We start from the raw sequence: 20,080 nt of genomic DNA on the forward strand, positions 1-20,080 counted from the left end.
AAACATAAAAATACGTGTTTCTTTAAAGGAGATCCCAAATATCAATTTTTACGTCTGTAAACTTTCATGTTTTGAGATGTAGATATTCTGATTTAAACTATTCAACCCTCTTTACAACACCCTTAGCGACGGAATATCCAAAAATCCTTCCTTAGTGAGCACCTACACTATAGTACCCCAAAATTTCATTTCATTATGTCCAGTAGTTTTGGCTCGGGGATGATGAATGAGTCAGTCAGTCAGTCAGTCAGTCAGTCAGTCAGTCAGTCAGTCAGTCGGTAGGTCGGTCAGTCGGTAGGTCAGTCAGTCAGTCAGTCAGTCAGTCAGTCAGTCAGTCAGTCAGTCAGTCAGTCAGTCAGTCAGTCAGTACATGTTATTTTTTGTATATAGCTGTTGAACCTGTGCACAATTTGGACAGATTATTGCGAGAAATAGATTGCTTATTACGTATGTTAGGAGGAGGCAAACCATTCCGTGACATAGCCAATTGCACATATATCAATGCAGCATTCAAGCAGAGACATTCCGATAAAACATATACAGAATGGGAAGAAACTTGCACCAGAGGATATGCAATCTTACATACATGGGAATCATTCTAATTCGAAAATCGTGTGATTATTGTTTCAGAGGGATTCAGACAACGTGAGAATGTGACAAATGCAGCCTACCTTTTTGTCCAGTGTCTCCTGTAGGGGGTGGGGGTGGATTAAACAACAACCTTATGACTCTGTGAACAAAGAAATGGATGTGATGGTATATTTGTTAATGTTATTGAAAATTTGAGTTCACTGTGATCAATAGGTTTTATTATACAGTGTGATTCAGCCGCCCCTTCCAATGTAGTTTTATAACTTTCACAATACACATTCCGTCGTGGAAACATCTGCTTTCCCGGTATGCTCAGACAGCACAACCGGATGTTTTGGTATTTCCCACCTCACCATGATAGGACGCCGTAATATTATACTCGTATTAAGCACTGGAAGACATGCGTCTGCCTCTTAAATCATATGAACCTGACAGGCCGCCGAAACACTCAACTGACATTGTGACCGCAGTAACCTAGTACTTGCTATAAGCCGCGCAATGTGCCGTGCAGAACCGTAGTATAGTTGGTAATGGCGTAGAGAAGCGGGCTTGCATGTCAGGTGGGATGTTCTTGTACGGGTCGAAGATTAAAAATATTTGAAATATATGTTTAACAGGTACCGCACGCAAGTTGAATACCCGCTTTCATGCAAGTTGTGTGTGAATGAATGTGTTTGTGGCCCTAAGAAGTGGCGATTAGTTAGCACGCAGGATTCATAAGACCGGAAATAATAGGAACACAACTGCCCTGACAATATTTTATAGCAGCAAATGCTCGATCTGATGACCACTTTGGTTTATCCACATTCGAGCCCGGTGTCCTATAGATCGTCTTGCTCGCTGAAGGATTCCAGTTGAAATTTCTCGGCAGGCATCCGTGATGAGTTGCCGGAGCTGGTCGGCGTTTTCTGGCGCTTGAATTTATACGACGTTCTTCAGGTGTCCCCACAAGACGAAGTTTAACGGCCTTAAATTCGGTGATCTGGCGGACCTAGAAACAGGGCCTCCTCGTTCTATCCTTTCCCTGGCAGTTCCTCGTTCAGATGGTTACGAAAGGGCAAAGTCGAATGTGGTGGAGCTCCATCCCGTTGCAACTACATCGTCAAACTATCGTGCAAGGGCACATATTCCAGCGGCAGTGGGAGTTACAGACGCATAAAGTGCAGGTAGCGTGGGCCCATCAAATGGCCCTCAAAGAAATGAGGTCCAATCAGGCAATTTCCCAAGATTCCACACCAATCATTCAATCCCCATCGTACTTGATGAGCCTCCTGTCGCACGCAGTGGGGATTGTCCGGACTCAAATATCGCATGTTGTGGCGATTGACGTTCCCATTATTGTGGAAGCGTGATTCGTCCGAGAACAAGGTAGATTCGATACGAATGCTGCATCGTCGTCCAGCTTGCCTAATAGTCGCCGACAGAACTCAATTCGAACTTCAAATTTGCGCCCATGGAGCTCTTGGTGTAGCTCAAGATGATATGGGTGAATTGTATGTTCATGTGATATTTGCAAGACGCACGGCTGGCTGGTGTTCACCTGTCGTGCTATTGCTCTTGTACTGATTTGTGGATTATTACGAGCTGCCTCCAGAACGGTCCCTTCTGTTTCACCCGATTTAACAGGCCTATCGCTGACTGGTGGCTGGTTGGAAATCACGCCTGTTGTCCTTAGGAGCCTTTCAACACGGCGAAATGTCGTTGCAGCCGTGTGTCGCCTATCTGGATACCTTTCCTGGTACAGACGTAGTGCCTCGCACGCGTTTTCTCTTGCTACCCCATAAATGAAGAGCATGTCAACGTATTCCTCTGTGGTAAACATGCCGAATGACAGCAAAGATTACAGTACTTTCAGGCTCTAGCCAGCGGAGTATGCGCAGGGCACAATATGAATAACAGCGTCGTCTACTGTTTTAATGTGGCACAAGTGGGCCTGTGTTTACGTATTCAAACATCATATCGATGCAAAAAAAAAAAGACTGAACGATGCAGGATTCGAAGTAACGCTGGCACATTCTGTCGATTGCTACGTGAACGCCTATCCACATCCTTTATGCTAGAATGCTGGAAACATGGTGGTAGTACGACGAGAGCAGAGTATATACGCTATCCGGTTCGGTGTTTAAGACATTAATTACTGCACTGTTACCTAGTTTTACGCATTGATTTCTCTCTTCGATACACCCAGTCGCTAGGTACGACACATTAGCATTGTTACATTATAAAAGGACGTTGCTATATGATTTCAAGGCGTCATGTTTTGCGAACGGATCATATAACACTTCGCTAGGGTTTAGAATCTTGTGAAAAATGTGCTCACTGATCATTAGTACTATACAGTACTCCTGCAGGGGAATAGCATCCCTATGACCATGTGCACGTTAGTTGGGCTGTAGCAAACGATATATGTAGGGGCTGCTGAATCAAACCAAACCAAAACCAAACTCCATGGCACTATAGCCCTTGAAGGGCCTTGGCCTACCAAGCGACCGCTGCTCAGCCCGAAGGCCAGCATATTACGAGGTGTCGTGTGGTCTGCACGACGAAATTCTCGGCCGTTATTTTTTGCTCTCTAGACCGGGGCCGCCATCTCACCGTCAGATAGCTCCAATCACGTAGGCTGAATGGACCGCGAACCAGCCCTCAGGTCCAGGTAAAAATCCCTGACCTGGTCTGGGAATCTAAACCGGTGCCTCCGGGAAAGAAGCAGGCACGCTACCCCTACACCACGGGACTGAATCATAATGTATACATATTTGAACTGCGGCTGAATGCCATGAAAGTTCTTTTCGCAGTCTGACAGTCCACCATTTTAATATAGTATCAATAGATAGCAAACACACCAGTGCAGTAATCACAGGAACATCAGTCAGATCTCCTTCTGAAATTAGGAAGAAGTAATCAAGTAAATTAATTTTAAAACGTCTAGATATAATGTGTGAGAAGTTATTGGCTGGAATATCAACCATAGGAACATGCCCGTCCTTTTCAAAAATCAACCAAGCTTTGACTGAGTCCTCGTTGAGAAACTAGTGGCTATGTTACTAAGCAAGTACACTCATATAACAATGTATACTGACTTCATTGCCACGGTTTAAATGCACGGCAGAAAACAACGTATAAAGAAAGAGATGACCTTAATAATTGTAAAATATCGTATCACTCAAGATTAGTTACGATACATTCAGACTTACTGCCTTAATGCTCAATGGAACGAAATGTCGTATGGCTTTTAGTGCCGGAAGTGTCCGAGGAAATGTTCGGCTCGCCAAGTGCAGGTCTTTTGATTTGATACCCGTAGGCGACCTGCGCGTCGTGATGAGGAAGAAATTATGATGAAGACGAAACATACACCCCGCCCCCGTGTCGGCCAAATTAGCCAATTATGGTTAAAATTCTTGACCCTGCCGGGAATCAAACCCGGGACCCTTGTAACCGAAGGCCAGTACGGTAACCATTTAGCCACGGAGCCGGACAATGTTCAACAATATTTTTGAGTACCTTTCGTCAGAAACTCACACATGACTGTGGTGTCAAATATGTAGTTTACACGGAGGACATAACGGCCCTTAATTGTTTAGGCTATAATCTCTTAATCCTTGCTGCATGCCACATCATCTCTTGGTGGGGCTCAATATCTAGTGCAAGGCAGAGGTCGTGCGAGACGAGATCATGTAGGAAGGGAAAAGAGAGTATTATATCAAGCTGAGGGTGGTTTGTGTCGCAGTGCTGGAGCAACCCTGTTTAGTAACTCGATCTGCCCTCCTAAAGCTTCAAGAGGTTGTTACGAGGCACGCAAAATCGAAAGGAAAGGCAGTAAAAATGGCGACAAAGTGAATTATACATGAGTTGGAAGTAAAGTATGGAAATGAAGGAGGACACTAGGGATCCAGAAAAAGACAAGGAAGTTGGATGAAGAGTGGAGGAAGGAGAGAGGTGGCGTACAGAAGGGAAACATTAAGCCAAGAGTTGATCTTTTCCCATCGCTCGGTGCTCCTATTATATTATAGCCTGAGCGAGGAGGAGTTAGATAATAGGACTAACGTATACGTCCATAGTTAACTCTGAACTTATTGAATATAATAGATCTGCCTCTGTGGTTTAGTGGTTAGTGAGAGGCCCGAGTTCGATTCCCGGCTCTGCCACGAAATTTCAAAAGTGGTACGAGGGCTGGAACACAGCCCACGCAGCCTCGTTAGGTCAACTGAGTAGAGGATGGATCGATTCCCACCTCAGCCATCAAGTGGTTTTCCGTGGTTTCCCACTTCTCGTCCAGGCAAATGCCGGGATGGTACCTAACGTAAGGCCACGGCCGCTTCCTTCCCTCTTCCTCGTCCATCCCTTTCAATCTTCCCGTCCCCCCGCAAGACCCCTGTTCAGCATAGCAGGTGAGGCCGCCTGGGCAAGGTACTGGTCATCCTCCACAGTTGTACCCCCTTACCCAGAGTCTGAAGCTGCAGGACACTGCCCTTCAGGCGGTAGAGGTGGGACCCCTCGCTGAGTCCAAGGGAAAAACCGACCCTGGAGGGTAAACAGATAAAGAAGAAGAAGAATATACCTAATAGAATACGAACCTTAATCTTGTGTGCCATGCAACATAAACAAGTTAGTTTCATAATTCATGGTATGACCACGTTTAGGACGAGGCTTAGTATTAGGCACATATTCAACTGTTTAAATACAGTGTACTTACAGTCAGAAAATCTATGCTTAGTTACTTGGTTACTTGGTAGGTGTAAAGCTTATCTGACATCCAGTGTGACTAGTGTTTGAACTGGTTATCTGTTATCGTTTAGAATCTAACTGAGATCGCTGAAGACCATTTGAAAGTTGTCCTGAGGTTGAGTTTACGTTAAGGTAGGTGATAATACATCTCCTAGGTTCTTAGGGGTCTCCTTCATTATTATTACCAGGCTGGGGTAACGTCATGCCCAGTAATGTAAGTTAACTTTATAGTCGGAGTCTGGTACATGACATAAGATCTCCTAGTCGCCTATTAAAATAGTGTATTGCAGCGATAGTCAAATATTAACTCATCTTCTTCTTTATCTGTTTACTCTCCAGGGTCGGTTTTTCCCTCGGATTCAGGGAGGGATCCCACCTCTACCTCCTCAAGGACAGTGTCCTGGAGCTTGACACTCTGGGTGGGAGGATACAACTGGGGGGATGCCCAGAACTCGTTCAGGAGGCCACACCTTCTACACTGAACAGGGGCCTTGCGGGGGGATGTGAAGAGTGGGAGGGATAGACAAGGAAGAGGGAAAGAAGCGGCCGTGGCCTTGAGTTAGGCACGATCCCGGCATTTGCCTGGAGGAGAAGTGCGAAACCACGGAAACCCACTTCCAGGATGGCTGAGGTGGGAATCGAACCCACCTCTACTCAGTTGACTTCTCGAGGCTGAGTGGACCCCGTTCCAACCATCGTACCACTTTTCAAATTTCGTGGCAAAGCCGGGAATCGAACCCAGGCCTCCGTGGGTGTCAGCTAATCACACTAACCACTACACCACAGAGGCGGACCAAATATTAACTCGAATGGATTAAACACCAGATAGCATATAGAATGAATCTGGAGTTCAGATTATGTCCTCAATTTGAACTTTACCACACTGACACCAAAATATAACATAACGGCGTAACGCTCAATATTAGAGATTTTAAGCCGTGAAAAGCCATATCTGACTATGCAAGATAATAAGAATCTATTTCAAATCTAGTTAAACATTTAGTGATGTAGGGACGAGAATTATATGCGCTAAAAACAGTTAAAATAGGGAGGCATATAGGCTCTTAAATTAGCAAAAATAGACACATTAATAGGCACTAACGTGCATAATAGGCAATAAAATAGGCATGAAAAAATTACTTGTAATTTAATAACACACTCAATTACTATAAAAGGAATTTACAAGCAACGTTTCCATGTTTTCCGGTAACAATCTTGTTCTCCTGTCATGCATAATTTTTTTGTACTGAAAAAAAGATCTCTCAACATCACATGAAGTGATTGGACAAAACTTCAATGAAGTCACTTCATCTGGTTTTATTTCGCTGACAGCGGCTGCCTTCCCAGAGGTTTGATCAAAACTTCCCCTGACTTCTTCCACAATCCTAAATGACTCCACCAGGGGCATGTCACTCTTATCCAACATGGCGATTGCTCCCGGAAGCTTGTTGAAATTTGAAGATGCTCCGGTTTATGCAGGGGCATATTAGCTCCCAACATTGTACTGCATAGGTCTGAAGAATATGGTTGTTGGTGACTGCCCAAAGTGGCCTGGTAGAAAGGCTGCGTTGATACAGATTTCTGTACTCGTATCAGATGCATGGCAGTATTTCTAAGTTGATCTATGTGGTAATTTTCTTACATTTGATCAGAAAAATAATAAAACTAATATAAATTACATTGTCCCTATATCTTAAATTTCTATTGTTGGGGTAATTGGCAATAATGCTTAGTATATGTCATGCATTTGTTTCATAAAAATAAGACTATTAGGGATGATGTTTCTAGAAGTACAAAACTTTAAAGTAGGAACAATGAAATTAGTAATTTACATGGAAATATGTCGTCAAGGATTTTCAGTTATAATTTGGCAGTATCGTGTCAAGTTCACGGGGTGCATAATATAATAAAAAGACGTGAAACAATACCGAAGTAGCGTAGAGGAGAGATTCGTCCTTTATGTTTGCCAAGGATCCACCAAGCTGACTCCTAGCAGTATTCTTAATTATATAGAAGAATGGAAACGGAGGCACTATGTAAATCTCAGATTTCGGAACATTTTATTTGTTTCTATTCGCCGGGTTTTGTCAGCAGGGTCAGCTGCCATGAAGACTATTTTCTGTTGCCTGCAATAGATCCTACATCATGTGTGCCCACAAGGCGGCCACCCTCGTTGAAAATTAAAAACCACGTAATTTGAAATTGTCGTGACATGCGCCCATAACCTTATTTTTGTCACAATTTAGCAAGACTCTATAGGGGATGCTAGAGCCTTGTTAACCTGGGAGCTTACGCTCCTAAGACTGTTTGCTTCCCCCTTTCCCTCCCCCCAAAGCACGGTGGGTACTAACCGGACCTCACCAATCTAGACCAACGGTCTTTTTGCTGGCCTGGTCTTGTAAAGATAGTCTTGACAACCTTGTAAAACATGCTGTGGCATCGTCCTAGCCGGGCTACAATGGATCTGCAACCTGTGTTTCGCGAAGGCTTAGCGAAATTGTAATAGAATTCACGACTTTTTAAAGGGAGTTTTAAAAATTTCATTTCAGTTGTAAATATCTATTTTCACAGGAAATGAATCACAGTTCAAAATACCGATTTAATTTTCAACCATTATATGACAAGAGGCCACCGACGTTCTAACTCCTCGTTCAGTAATTGAATGATTATTTATATTTTAGCAATATAATTTCTTGAAAGTTCACGACTAATAAAGCATTTCAACAAAACAACTTGCCACAATACATAAATTAATATGCCTATATATGCTACAATGAAATGCGATCATAGTTCTTAATCACAAAAGAGATAAAAGGAACAAACAAACTTACCTCCTTACAGCAAACTTAACAGATTACCTTTCCATCCGTAGTGAAATTGGGATCCCCTGTGATCCACTGCTTCAGCCAGTAAGACTTTGACGATTATTCTTTGGGCATTGCCGCAAACACACTTCTTCTTATTCTCCTTCTTCCACTTCACAATAAATATAACACGTTCTAAACATAAAGCGTACGCGTACAACAGTTCGCATCGAAATGGAGGTACAGGGCATATGGGTTGTGCAACATAGTTCGACGTTGACTGGTTCTCGCATATGTCTTAGGGAGTTGGAGGGACTGAAGGCTTCGAGGTCAAATTGTTCCTTTTTCCCCTGATGGAAATTTCCCTAGAACTATTTCTGGTGACTTCTGAGAATTCCCATTTTTGTTCGTGGGGTAAACAGATATTGAGAAAAGATAAGATAGTTCTGTCGAGCATACTAGCTACAATATAATGCACTGGAAGAAAATCGGCTTTTTAAAAACACTGTTAAAAGGTATCGAATAAGCAATTATACTCCAAATAGGCACAAACCCATGAAATAGGCATTTATAGGCACAATAAAACCAACAAAATATAGTTTAAAGGACCCTAATACGGATTTTATATCTCAAAAGCCTGCGGAATAAAATTGGCAAATAGGCAAATTCCCGTCTCTAGTGATAAGTAACTTCACACCAAGTTGAAAGACCCCTATAGGGTGACGTGTTAAGTGCAAAGTCTTAACTCAACACTGTGTAAAATTCTGCTTAATGATAACGAGTCGGAGTTACAATGAGTCCAACTCGTTGGAAGAATGGTCAACGTACTGGCCTTCGGTTCAGAGGGTACTGGTTTCGATTCCCGGCCGGGTCGGGGATTGTAATCGCTTCTGATTAATTCTTCTGGTTCGGGAACTGGGTTTATTTGTCTGTCCAAACACTCTTCTCATCATATTCAGACAACATACCACACTACCAACCACCACAGAAACACGCAATAGTGATTACATCCCTCCGTGTAGGCTTAGCGTCAGAAAGGGCATCCGACGTAAAACAGGGCGAAATTCACATGTGCGACGCAGTTCGCAACCGCGACCCCACAGGTGTTGGAAAAAACGGTAGCAAGGGAAGAAGAAAGAAGAAGAAGAATTCGGAGTTATAATGACCAAATAAACAGTGACACGTATCAATTCACTATCCTTATAATTAATTATATATGTTGACTGTATTCTCTTGGATGATAAAATTTGAAACTTTATTCCTTAATTTTAATATACAGTACAATAAATCAGTGAAATCGTTGGTAACAATAACCAAATTGGTAGTGAGAAATGCAGCAGATGATGACAGAGCATTTTATTTCCATACTTAGACTGAGGCGTTTTCATAAATGGCCAAATCAAGGGCTTCTTAGACGAGCTTTGCCTTTCTTTTTTTTGCTATTTGCTTTACGTCGCACCGACACAGATATGTCTTATGGTGACGATGGGATAGGAAAGGCCTGGGAATTGGAAGGAAATGGCCGTGGCTTTAATTAAGGTACAGCCCCGGCATTTGCCTGGTGTGAAAATGTGAAACCACGGAAAACCATCTTCAGGGCTGCCGACAGTGGGGCTCGAACCCATTATCTCCCGATTACTGGATACTGGCCGCACTTAAGCGACTGCAGCTATCGAGCTCGGTAGACGAGCTAAGAGGTTATTAGGGGGGGGGGGGCATAATTCTTAGACACGTAAACCAGACTCCGCAAGGGCGAAACTTGGCCACACCTGGCTTGTGCCTGGACATACTTCTTCCCCATACATTCTCCCTTGTTTACACGAGGCAGTGTACTGTCGCCATCAGACTACTTCAGGTCAGATACGAACACAGGGACATTTTAAACGGCAGACTAAACAAACCATGAGGTGTCTTACATGCTATTAATTTATCGTCAAGCAAGATGTGTGGTATAGAGAAATGACTTGCTAGGAACAAAATGGAACATTATTTTGATGGAACATTTTTCGTATGGGTTGCTCCAATTATGTTAAAAATTGTCAACTGTATAAATAGTTGCCATTGTTTAATATTTCCTCGCGAAAAAATTAGTTACGAGCATTTTAAAATCCTTTTTTATCCATCATCATTTTGTAATATTTAACAGAAAGAACTTGCTTAAAAAAGTCTTATGAGCACTTTGGGTGCTATCGCTGGGTAAGTTCCGGTCATGAGGAACCAGGTTGAATGGATTGGAAAGAATGGAAAGGTGTGCGGAGTGATAATTACAGTAGGCCATATAGTTTATTTAGAAGCTGTCCGTGTAACTTTGCAGTGAACTTTTAGCGCTGGTATTGGCGCAACAGGTGAAAGCGAATCACACTACATTCGTTTCTGTCTTGAATGCTTAGGTCGACAGTTCCCAGTTGCTCTCCAAGGAATCCTTTTGGGCCGATGACCTTCGATGTTAGGCCCCTTAAAACAACAAGCATCATCATCAGGAATCCTTCAGTGCAGTTTTAATGCTGTCTTCTGGGAGGCTCCAGCGTTGACCCTTCGTAGTGCGAAGTTTACGTATTTTCCTTACATGAGAATTACATGTGGAGTAGTAGCTCAATGTACCGTAAAATGACAAAAATCTGATCATTAGAAATATTGAAACCGTAGGGTTTGTACAGGGGATCTAGAATTTCATAAATGGTTAACAAATCATAAAGAAAGTGGTGAGTGTGAGTGTAATTTTGGTGGGTCGTCTAACTATGAAAGTATCTGCTGCTTATGTACTTTTGAGTAGGTCAGTGGAACTGTGTGGTATGCAGTAAACCACTATTATTTGTGATGGTGATGCAAACACAATCCTCCACCTTCAGAACATCTGCGTTTATTGTCCTGAAGTAAATATAGTCAGGATGAAAGTTTGAACCACATTTACAAGAGGCTTATGGACAAGTTTAAAGAAAATATTGTTAAAGAATGGAAAATGAAGGGTGTATGTCTGGGGCGGTGGGGAAGGAAAGAATGGAAAATCTTCAATAAAAGACGATCGTCAATGTAAGCAATGGTTATAGGAATGCGATAAAAAATAATGGACCTGATATTCAGGAAAATAAATTAGCAACATATGCCACCATTTATCATTGCATGTCCACTGATGACAACCCACAGCGAGAGAAATGCACTAATGGGGAATCATCATGGTGCTTTTACAATCGTGCCTTGTCGAAGTGTAAAAATTTCCCAAAACATGATAAAACAACCATGAAAATATTGTTGTCTCCAGTTGTAGCTTTTAAGATGATTCCAGTGTACCAAAGACTTACATCTAATGATATTCTGAGGTTTACAAGAGGAAAGGCTTAGAATGCCAATTAATGTTTACACAGTTTGATATGGAGCAAATGTCCAAAGGAACTTTCAGTCTCAATAAAAAACTGGAGACTGCAGTGATATCAGCATTGAGTGAGTTTGATATGGGGTGTTATGTATCAAAAATTTGAAAGAAACAATAAAATTACAAAGAATTTCAGACTCAGTAAAAAAAATGTGTCCTGCTAGTGACAGGCATCGTCTGCACCTCAGTGTAGAATGTAGTAAATGGTTTTTCAAGAATAGGACAAAGAAGCAAAGATTGACCAACACCGCCCAAGAGAGAAGGAAGAAGGTATCCGAAGGTCCAGCATATGAAGTGATAAGAGGCTGAGAAATGATCTTTCGGGATGTAATATTTTAGGCTGCATTTACTCGGAAATGTCATTTAGATGCTATGAAATATTCAAATTCCTCCACAGGATGCAGTATTTTGTCAATTAGCTTCATATTTCTTCCTTGATATAAAAATGTATAAAGAAAGTACTGTAGTGACATATGCTTTTCATTGAAATCTTGATGCGTTTCATAATATTTTGATTTTAACTTCGCTTCTGCATCATATTTGAAGAAAAAACACCCCATTTTGAAAATATAATTCTAGGTAATCTACTTGTTCCATTTTAAATAGCATATGTGAATCCTTTATCTCATTATAGTAGAATATGCTATACAAATTTTAATTTAAAAATAGAAATTTGCATAATGTGGAGTAATTTTAATTTAGTTTTCATTATAAAAATTAAATTGTTGATATCCTTGGAATGATTTGTATAGGCTAGTATTTTGTGCCAGAACATGTTTGTGATCAAAATTTCAGCTTCTTAGTATGAAATCTGTAAGATTTACAAATTTCACATTCTTCAACCCAGAGGCTGGTTAAATCGTCAGGCAGCACCACCAAATGTTATGCAGTTATAGGGATATCGTGAAAGTATACTTGACACCATAGTGAGACGTACAAGGAGGAGGAGTGAGGTAGTTTAACACCGCATTCTCCATTGGGCTAGAAAATATCTTAGCGCGACTGTCCCTATGAGTAACTTTCATAATATCGAGGCGCACAAGTCGTACTCTGAATGTCATTTCACAGCTCCACCCATACGACAAGCAGTTTCCATACATAAATGTGACTGAGACTTCAAAAGAAGCTACATTTTATAATGGTTTTTGCCAGGACACCGATGCAATAATTCTGTATCTGTTTTTTTTTAATTTGCTTTACGTCGCACCGATATAGATAGATTTTACGGCGACGATAGAATAGGAAAAGGCTAGGAGTGGAAAGTAAGCGGCCATGGCCTTAATTAGGGTACAAGCCCATAATTTGCCTGGTGTAAAAATGGGGCTGCCGACAATGGTTTTCCGTGGTCTCCCATTTTCACACCAGGCAAATGCTGAGGCTATACCTTAATTAAGGCCACGGACTCTTCCTTCCCACTCCTAGCCCTTTCCTGTCCCATTGTCGCAATAAGACCTATCTGTGTCGGTGCGACGTAAAGCAACTTGCAAAAAAAAAAAAAAAAAAAAAAAAACTTTACCAGTTTGCATAATATTTGAAGAAAAAACACCCCATTTTGAAAACATAATTCTAGGTAATCTACTTGTTCCATTTTAAATAGCATATGTGAATCCTTTATCTCATTATAGTAGAATATGCTATACAAATTTTAATTTAAAAATAGAAATTTGCATAATGTGGAGTAATTTTAATTTAGTTTTCATTAAACCCATTAAACCCATTGGCGGCACGACATGAAAACAGCAAAAATGTACCTATGTTAAGCGACCCGATTTACATGATACCGTATGTTTCTCACCTGTTATATTCCGACTCACATATGCCGAAAATTAACAATATATTCCGTAAATGAAAACAACGGTCGGTGGCAGAAACTTACCAGTTTATTCTTAATTGCCTGAGGATAATAGTTCGTTTGTTTTCTGCAACATGAGGAACTGTATAATTCAGTTATAATAACCGAAAACATCACCCAACGAAACCTGCAACATTTTGGGAAACAGGAATTCTGAAGATGTCCCCTAGGATAAGCCCCTCTCCCTTTACCAAGTGCCATACGATTCCCAGGAGGGCGAAACAGCGGGTGTAATGTAGGGCACTCACTTGTCCTTGGAGTGGGATACTGCAGAACCAGAAACTACAGCACTAGCGTCGTCAACAGCATGAGGTGGAGAAAGCTAGAGGGAAACCACTCCATTAATGATCTACTGGATATCCCTTGTTTCGCAACAATGATGGTGGGCCTTGTAACTAAATGTAATTTCGCATGTAAAACAGTAAACAATTCAGATTTCCGGCTGTGGTCAGGGACAAAGCGTGAAAGACGTAAAAGTCATGTTATGATTGCAACTTGGAATGTACGATCACTCAACATTTGTGTAAAGTTAGAGAACGTACAACAATGAGATGGCTAAATATGACATACTGTAGGTATACTAGGAGTAAGTGAAATAAAATGATCTGACAATGGAGACTTTTGGAGCTATAATTTTAGAATTTTACACTCCGGACAAAAAGGAAATTATGCAGGTGTACGATAATACCCGAAATGTTAGGCATACGAGTTACGTGCTATGTGCAATACAGTGTTAGAATACTTTTGGTGAGAAGGGAGAATGAGCCAGTTGACATAATAATACAGGTGTATACGCCAACAACTAGTCATGCAAATGAAGAAGTGGCCCTGGTATACGATCAATTAGAGAAACTGATGGAAATATCCAAGTAGACTACAACGCTTCTGTAGTTGATGAAGAAGATGGGGAATACTGTGGGTGATGGTCTTGGTGTCGAAAATGGCAGAGGACAACAACTAATAGGCATTCATAAACTGAAAACACGAGTAATTACAAACACTTTGTTCCAGAAGCCAAAAAGCAGAAGTTGCACCTGCACTGCTCATTTATATTACCAAATGCATTATACACTAACATTTATGAAAATTGTAACACCAAGAAGAAAAATCGCGATTGAAATAAACTTTATACCACAAATTAGGTACTTGATAATACACAAATTATTAATTTTACAGATTTATGCGTGAGATTAGAGCTCGAGTACTCAGTATTTTGTGCAGCCCCACGCGGTGAATCTCTAAACGTCGTGGCATGGAGTCAGAGAGTTTCTGGATATGTTCTTGGGTATCTCCCTTCACGAAGTTTGTATGCGAGTCCATAAAACGTCGACACTGGTTACTGAAGGGCCTTAACGAACAAGTTGCCGACCAACCATATCCCAGACATGTTCAATGGACAACATGTCAGGTGAACGTTCGGGCCAGGGAAGCAATGGTACTCATCGTTCGTCTAAGGAGGCTGGCGCAAATTCCTCACCACATCTGGTCGGGCACTGCCATTCTGAAATATGGCGTGGGAAATTCCTGAAGGAGGGGCAGTACTTCTGGCTCTAAACCCTGCCTCATGTATTGGTTGCTGTTTAGGTTTCCCTCAATACGTAGGAGGTGAGATCGGTTGTTTTACCCCATGGCGCCTCCAACTATCACACTTGGTGTTCGTCAACAATGCAGTTTGTCAGATTGCTCTCACCTCGGTATCGTCGAACATGTATGCATCCATCACGGTAGGGACAGGCTGCAGCGAGACTTGTCTGAAAACACTATATTTTGCCACTCAGCACACCAGTGACGGTGTTCAGGTGCCCATTGCTGTCTGAAGATGTTGTGGTTTCTGGACAGAGGAAGGTGACGCAATTGCGGCGTCGAACCGTCGATGTAGACAGTATCACACCTGTTGCAGTGTTCTAGCGCCGAATCAACCTAAGCTATAAGGTCCGTTATGGCCATGCCGACAACATGGCGTTCATACCGTGCTGTGGTCATATTGCGTTCTTAAAGCCTTCTCGTCACTGTGTAGGACACGTTTCTACCTAGTGCTTCCACACACGGGTCACTGTGGCAGCAACATGCTCTGTACAAGCCGAAATGTCACGGTATGACAAACCTGCTTCCCAGATACCGAACATTCTGCCGCGTTCGAATTCACTCACAAGCTGATATTGCGCTCTTTGACATCAAGTAGGCATACTTGAACTTACTTTCACGTTTCAACCTCGTTTAACAGCTCTTCACTAACTAAACTTGGCGTAACACTGATCTTTCCGGTCACACAAGACAGGACCCTGCTTGTCTTATGTGTACCCCAACTCTCTGCAATCCTGATAACGTTTGGCTGGCACACTGTTTAACACGTACATCGAGCTGGGATTCATTCGGTCCATTCTTCCACGGTGTTGCAATTTTCGCAAATGTAGTGTATTATGATAAGCGGAAGGTGCCGTAACCAAGTGAAGCAATGCAAAAGTTACCAAAGTGCTGATGTGTCGAGTGACCACAAACGAGAATTGTTAAAGTCTTACTTAAGACTAAGAAAGAAGAGGGAGAACCTTGAAAAATACTACATATCTGATGTTACGAACTAAAAATGTCAGAGCCTAGGAAGACCATCGAAACCTGGCACAACAGAAAGTTTGAGGAATATCCGGTGGTACAGAAAATAAGAAATAGGCTTACATACCCTATCCTAGAATCTAATGATCAGGAAATAGGGGAAAAGCCGAAAGAAAGACGAGAATTATGGATTACAGAACGCATGCTTCAACGTCTGAAGGAAATGAGGAAACTAAATTCAAAAGGTGAATGAGGAATTTGAAATTACAGTATAAAAGACTCCATAATCTAGTCAACAGAGAAGCAAAGAAGGCTAAGGAAGAATACATAATGAGGCAGTGAAAGGAATAGATAAAAGATGGAGAAAGGAAACGTAGAAACAGCTTAGGAACGATATACAAGTAATTACAAGGAGTATATGGCTGTAGTAACAGAATATTAAACGAAAAATAGAAACTGATATTTCAGACCAAGAAGTAGAAGAAGGATGAAAATGATACATAGAAAAATTATGTGAAGATCCAGCCACAATAAGCGACCTTGAAAATGAAGATAGCATAATAAATGGTCAACCAGGACCCACTTTAACAAAGGAAGAGTATCGTAGGACTTTGAAAGAACAGAAGACTAATAAAGCACCAGGATACGACGAAGTGACTGGAGAAATGATACAGGGATTCGATGATGAAATACATGACTATATTTAAAACTTACCATGAAATAAACGTAACCGGAGAAATTCCAGAAGGTTTTTAATAGTGTCTCATTATACCAATTAAACCTGGAACGCTAAAATGTGTATCGCACCTTGTGTCTATTGTCGCACAGGTTAATAATCTTGAAAAGAATAATATATAATCGAATAAGGAATAAAACTGAACCAAATTTAGTTAAAGACCAATTTTGATTTAGACGGAACAGAGGTACGAGGGAAGCTATCTTCATGTTATGACAAGTTATAAACAAAATGCTGGACTTAAGAAGACCCTTGTTTATTTCATTAGTGGATTTAGAAAATGTGAACTGGAATATGTTAATGAAGATTATGGCTTGTGTCGGTCTAGATTTCAGAGACAGAAGAATAGTATCTCAACTGGATAAAAACCAAATAAGCATCATATACATAATTGGTAAAGTACAAGAGTCTTACATACAGAAAGGAGTGCGAAATGAATGTAATTTCTCACCAGTGTTGTTCGTCTTATATACTGAGAAAGGCATCGATGAATGTAAATATGATATGGGAACGATAAAGATCAATGGAGTTGAAATAAATAAAAATTTGCTGATAGCATGGTAGTTATTGAGGAGAACGAAGGGAAACTAAAATAAGCATTAGCAATAATGAGCAAGATCTTGCGAGAGAACTATAACAGGAAAATTAATGCAAAGCAGACCGAATTTATGATATGCAACGGCCAACATAATATTGCAGTCGATATTAGACGTAATGATACACCACTCCGAAGTACAATCACTTTAAAGAGCAAAATTTCAGCCCACATAAAGGGAAGAATTGCCGAGGCAAAGGCCATCTATTACAAGAAAGGGTACTGCTTACATCAAGGTCTCTAAATGTGGAGACCTGGAAGTGCTGCGTATGGAGTATGTCCTTGATTGGCCAGGGAGCGTGGACTATTGATGTGTGCAATAATACGTCAGGAGACATTTGAGTTATGGTGCTGGAGGAGGTTGGCAAAGTTTTGGTGGACAGAAAATCTCACAAATGAACAAATGTAGAGAGGCACAATAGTTTTATAGTTAATGTAATGAAAGGAATGTTTCAAGGCAAGAAAAGATGATGAAGAACAAGACCGCAATTTTGTAGACACAGAGGAGCAGGCTGATTAAAGATAATGAAGAGACTAACAGAGAAGAGAGAGGAATTGAGGAGAATAATTCCTGCCAAACAACCTTCGAACTGAGAATTCAGAAGATCATCGAGGAATGTTCAGCCTGCACTACATAAGATTATCAAGTCTTTCGGACTTCCTCATTTCTTTTACCTTTAACCAAGGTCCACTGCGTCACAACATAATGCGATAGTCTCTCGACATGCATTTTCCAGACGCCTCTGACCATTCCTGTCTAAACATAAGCCGAGAACTTGTATTCTTTTCTAATTTAAATGGTATTAGAATTTGTAGACCACGGGGTCTCTTGCGCTACTCTTCGTTACTTGATGCTCTAATTCTTCTCGTCGCGGAAATTGCTCCTCTTCCTTTCTTGGGGGATCTTGTAGAGTGTGTGTCGCGTAATACAATGACTACTGCCCCATAATTCTTATCGTTTGACGAAAATTAGGACTGTGCTTGTAATGCGTGCTGAATTGGTCAAGGAGTAAAACCATAGCAAGAGGATGTTCCCCGAGTTGCTCCTTTTGGTTCCATATTTGCGTTTATCTCGTTATAGACCAGGGAGGAACGACGTATTGTTATTAGGAAACATCTTCTTTTAACCTCCTACAATCTTTAATCATGGTCCTGAAGTTCGCTCACGCTACGCCAAATATTAGTACCAAGCTAATTCCGGGGCGAGGGCAAAGGTGTCTAGGCATACAGCTAACCACTCTGTCCCATATCGTGCTGAGATTACAGAGAGTGGAAGAATTTTCCTTCAACTCCTACAAGAAAAATCATCGCCTGTTTGGAGATGATTGTGCTTTGCATTGCTACAATCTGTAATAGTGCATAATCTATATGTTAAAGTATTTGTAGTAATATACCCATCAATATATACAAGATGTATTTACCAGGAAATCTGAGATACTGATAAGAAGAGATTTGACCTGCCCTCGTGGTTGCGTGCTACCAGTCACATTCCACGATGGTTAGATACTGTGCAAGTTGTGCAAATTGTCAATAAAACAGGAGAGCTGTGATTACTCACACAAAATCCATTTATATATTTTTATATTTTGCTTTATGTATTACCTACAAAACAAGCCGCAGAAGCGATACTTTGCCAGAGGGTAGATATTACATAAGCCGGTCTAGAAAGCCAAGAATATCGGCTAAGAGGATCCGTCGTGCTGACCATACGACACCTCGTAATGTGAAGACCTATGGGCTGAACAGCGGTCGCTTGGTAGGCAATCCTTGGGGCTGTTGTGAAATGGGGTTTTGATTTTAGATCTGATATAGCCTACTTAGGAAAATCTGTATCTACGCTTCAGAACTGGAGATTCGCTCATTTTTCACTTTCACCAGTTTGCCAGATAAGGGATTATATTTCCCTGTTCTTTTTAGTTCTCTTCTTAATGATACATCATGTTGGTCAGTTGCCCCTTCATGAAATTGCCAAGACGGTAGTTTACTTTATTGTAACAAAGTAAAAGTGTAAAATAACTTTTCATACATCCCTTCATTCTACGATTAGCCTATGTCCGTGGAGCAGCCAGTTATTCGTTACCGTCTTCCTAAGGTAGCGGGTTTGATTCCATGTGCGTTCATTGGTACTTAAAAGTGAATGAATGCAACAGTTCTTTGGTCTAGGCATCACACAAATTGAGAAACTGTTATTTCACAAATTGAAGGGACGTCAGAAAGGAAAATTATGTATTATTATTATCATTTGTTTAGGCAGGTAATCAGAACAGGCCGGTTCCCACTAGCACAATTAAATGATGCTGATGACCAAAGACCAGTCTCGTAAAATTTGACATATATATATATATTTATTGACTGAATAAGGAACTGGAATCGATACGTTGATTTAATTCTTTCTTTATGTTGCAGGACCGTCCACGACACTGCCAATGAACCCGGTATTGACAGGCTTGGTGGCAACAGCCGCTGGCTTGCTGGCCGTGGTGTGTGCTGTTGCAGTTGCTCTCTATCGTCGTCACCAATACAGACGGCGAGGCCGAGGTCGGGCTGACAAACACACCGCACTGGAGGCTGTGCTAGCTGATGACACCACCGATCCACACTGCACCCCACTGAATCCCGCCCCGCCCGCAGGAGCTGCCGTCGGTATAGTCCCTGTAGGGGACCACCGAACCACAGAGGAGACTGACCCTGATGTGATACCTAACAAATACGGTAAGCTGCAAGCATCATTTTTATTTGAATACAGGGCCGTTTTTAATGCTTGGGTCGTCAATCTATGGATTGGTTTGATGTAACCGTCCAGGCTACTCTAACCTGTGCTAACAGCAGTGTAAAATAGCCTGATGTAACAATCTGA

The 20,080-nt window shown here is 41.4% G+C and overlaps 1 protein-coding gene across 1 annotated transcript in view; it reads left to right on the forward strand.

Annotated features, from left to right (window-relative positions):
* The window catches only part of LOC136862934 (neural cell adhesion molecule 2), a 485,522-nt gene that overhangs the window by 434,522 nt on the left and 30,920 nt on the right, over window positions 1–20,080 (forward strand). The window contains exon 11 of the mRNA XM_067139223.2: window positions 19,630–19,935. Within this exon, the coding sequence (XP_066995324.2) occupies window positions 19,630–19,935 (306 nt within the window). The remainder of the gene's footprint in view (window positions 1–19,629; window positions 19,936–20,080) is intronic.

This window comes from Anabrus simplex, chromosome 2, assembly GCF_040414725.1.
Source record: "Anabrus simplex isolate iqAnaSimp1 chromosome 2, ASM4041472v1, whole genome shotgun sequence".
Lineage (NCBI taxonomy): Eukaryota > Metazoa > Arthropoda > Insecta > Orthoptera > Tettigoniidae > Anabrus > Anabrus simplex.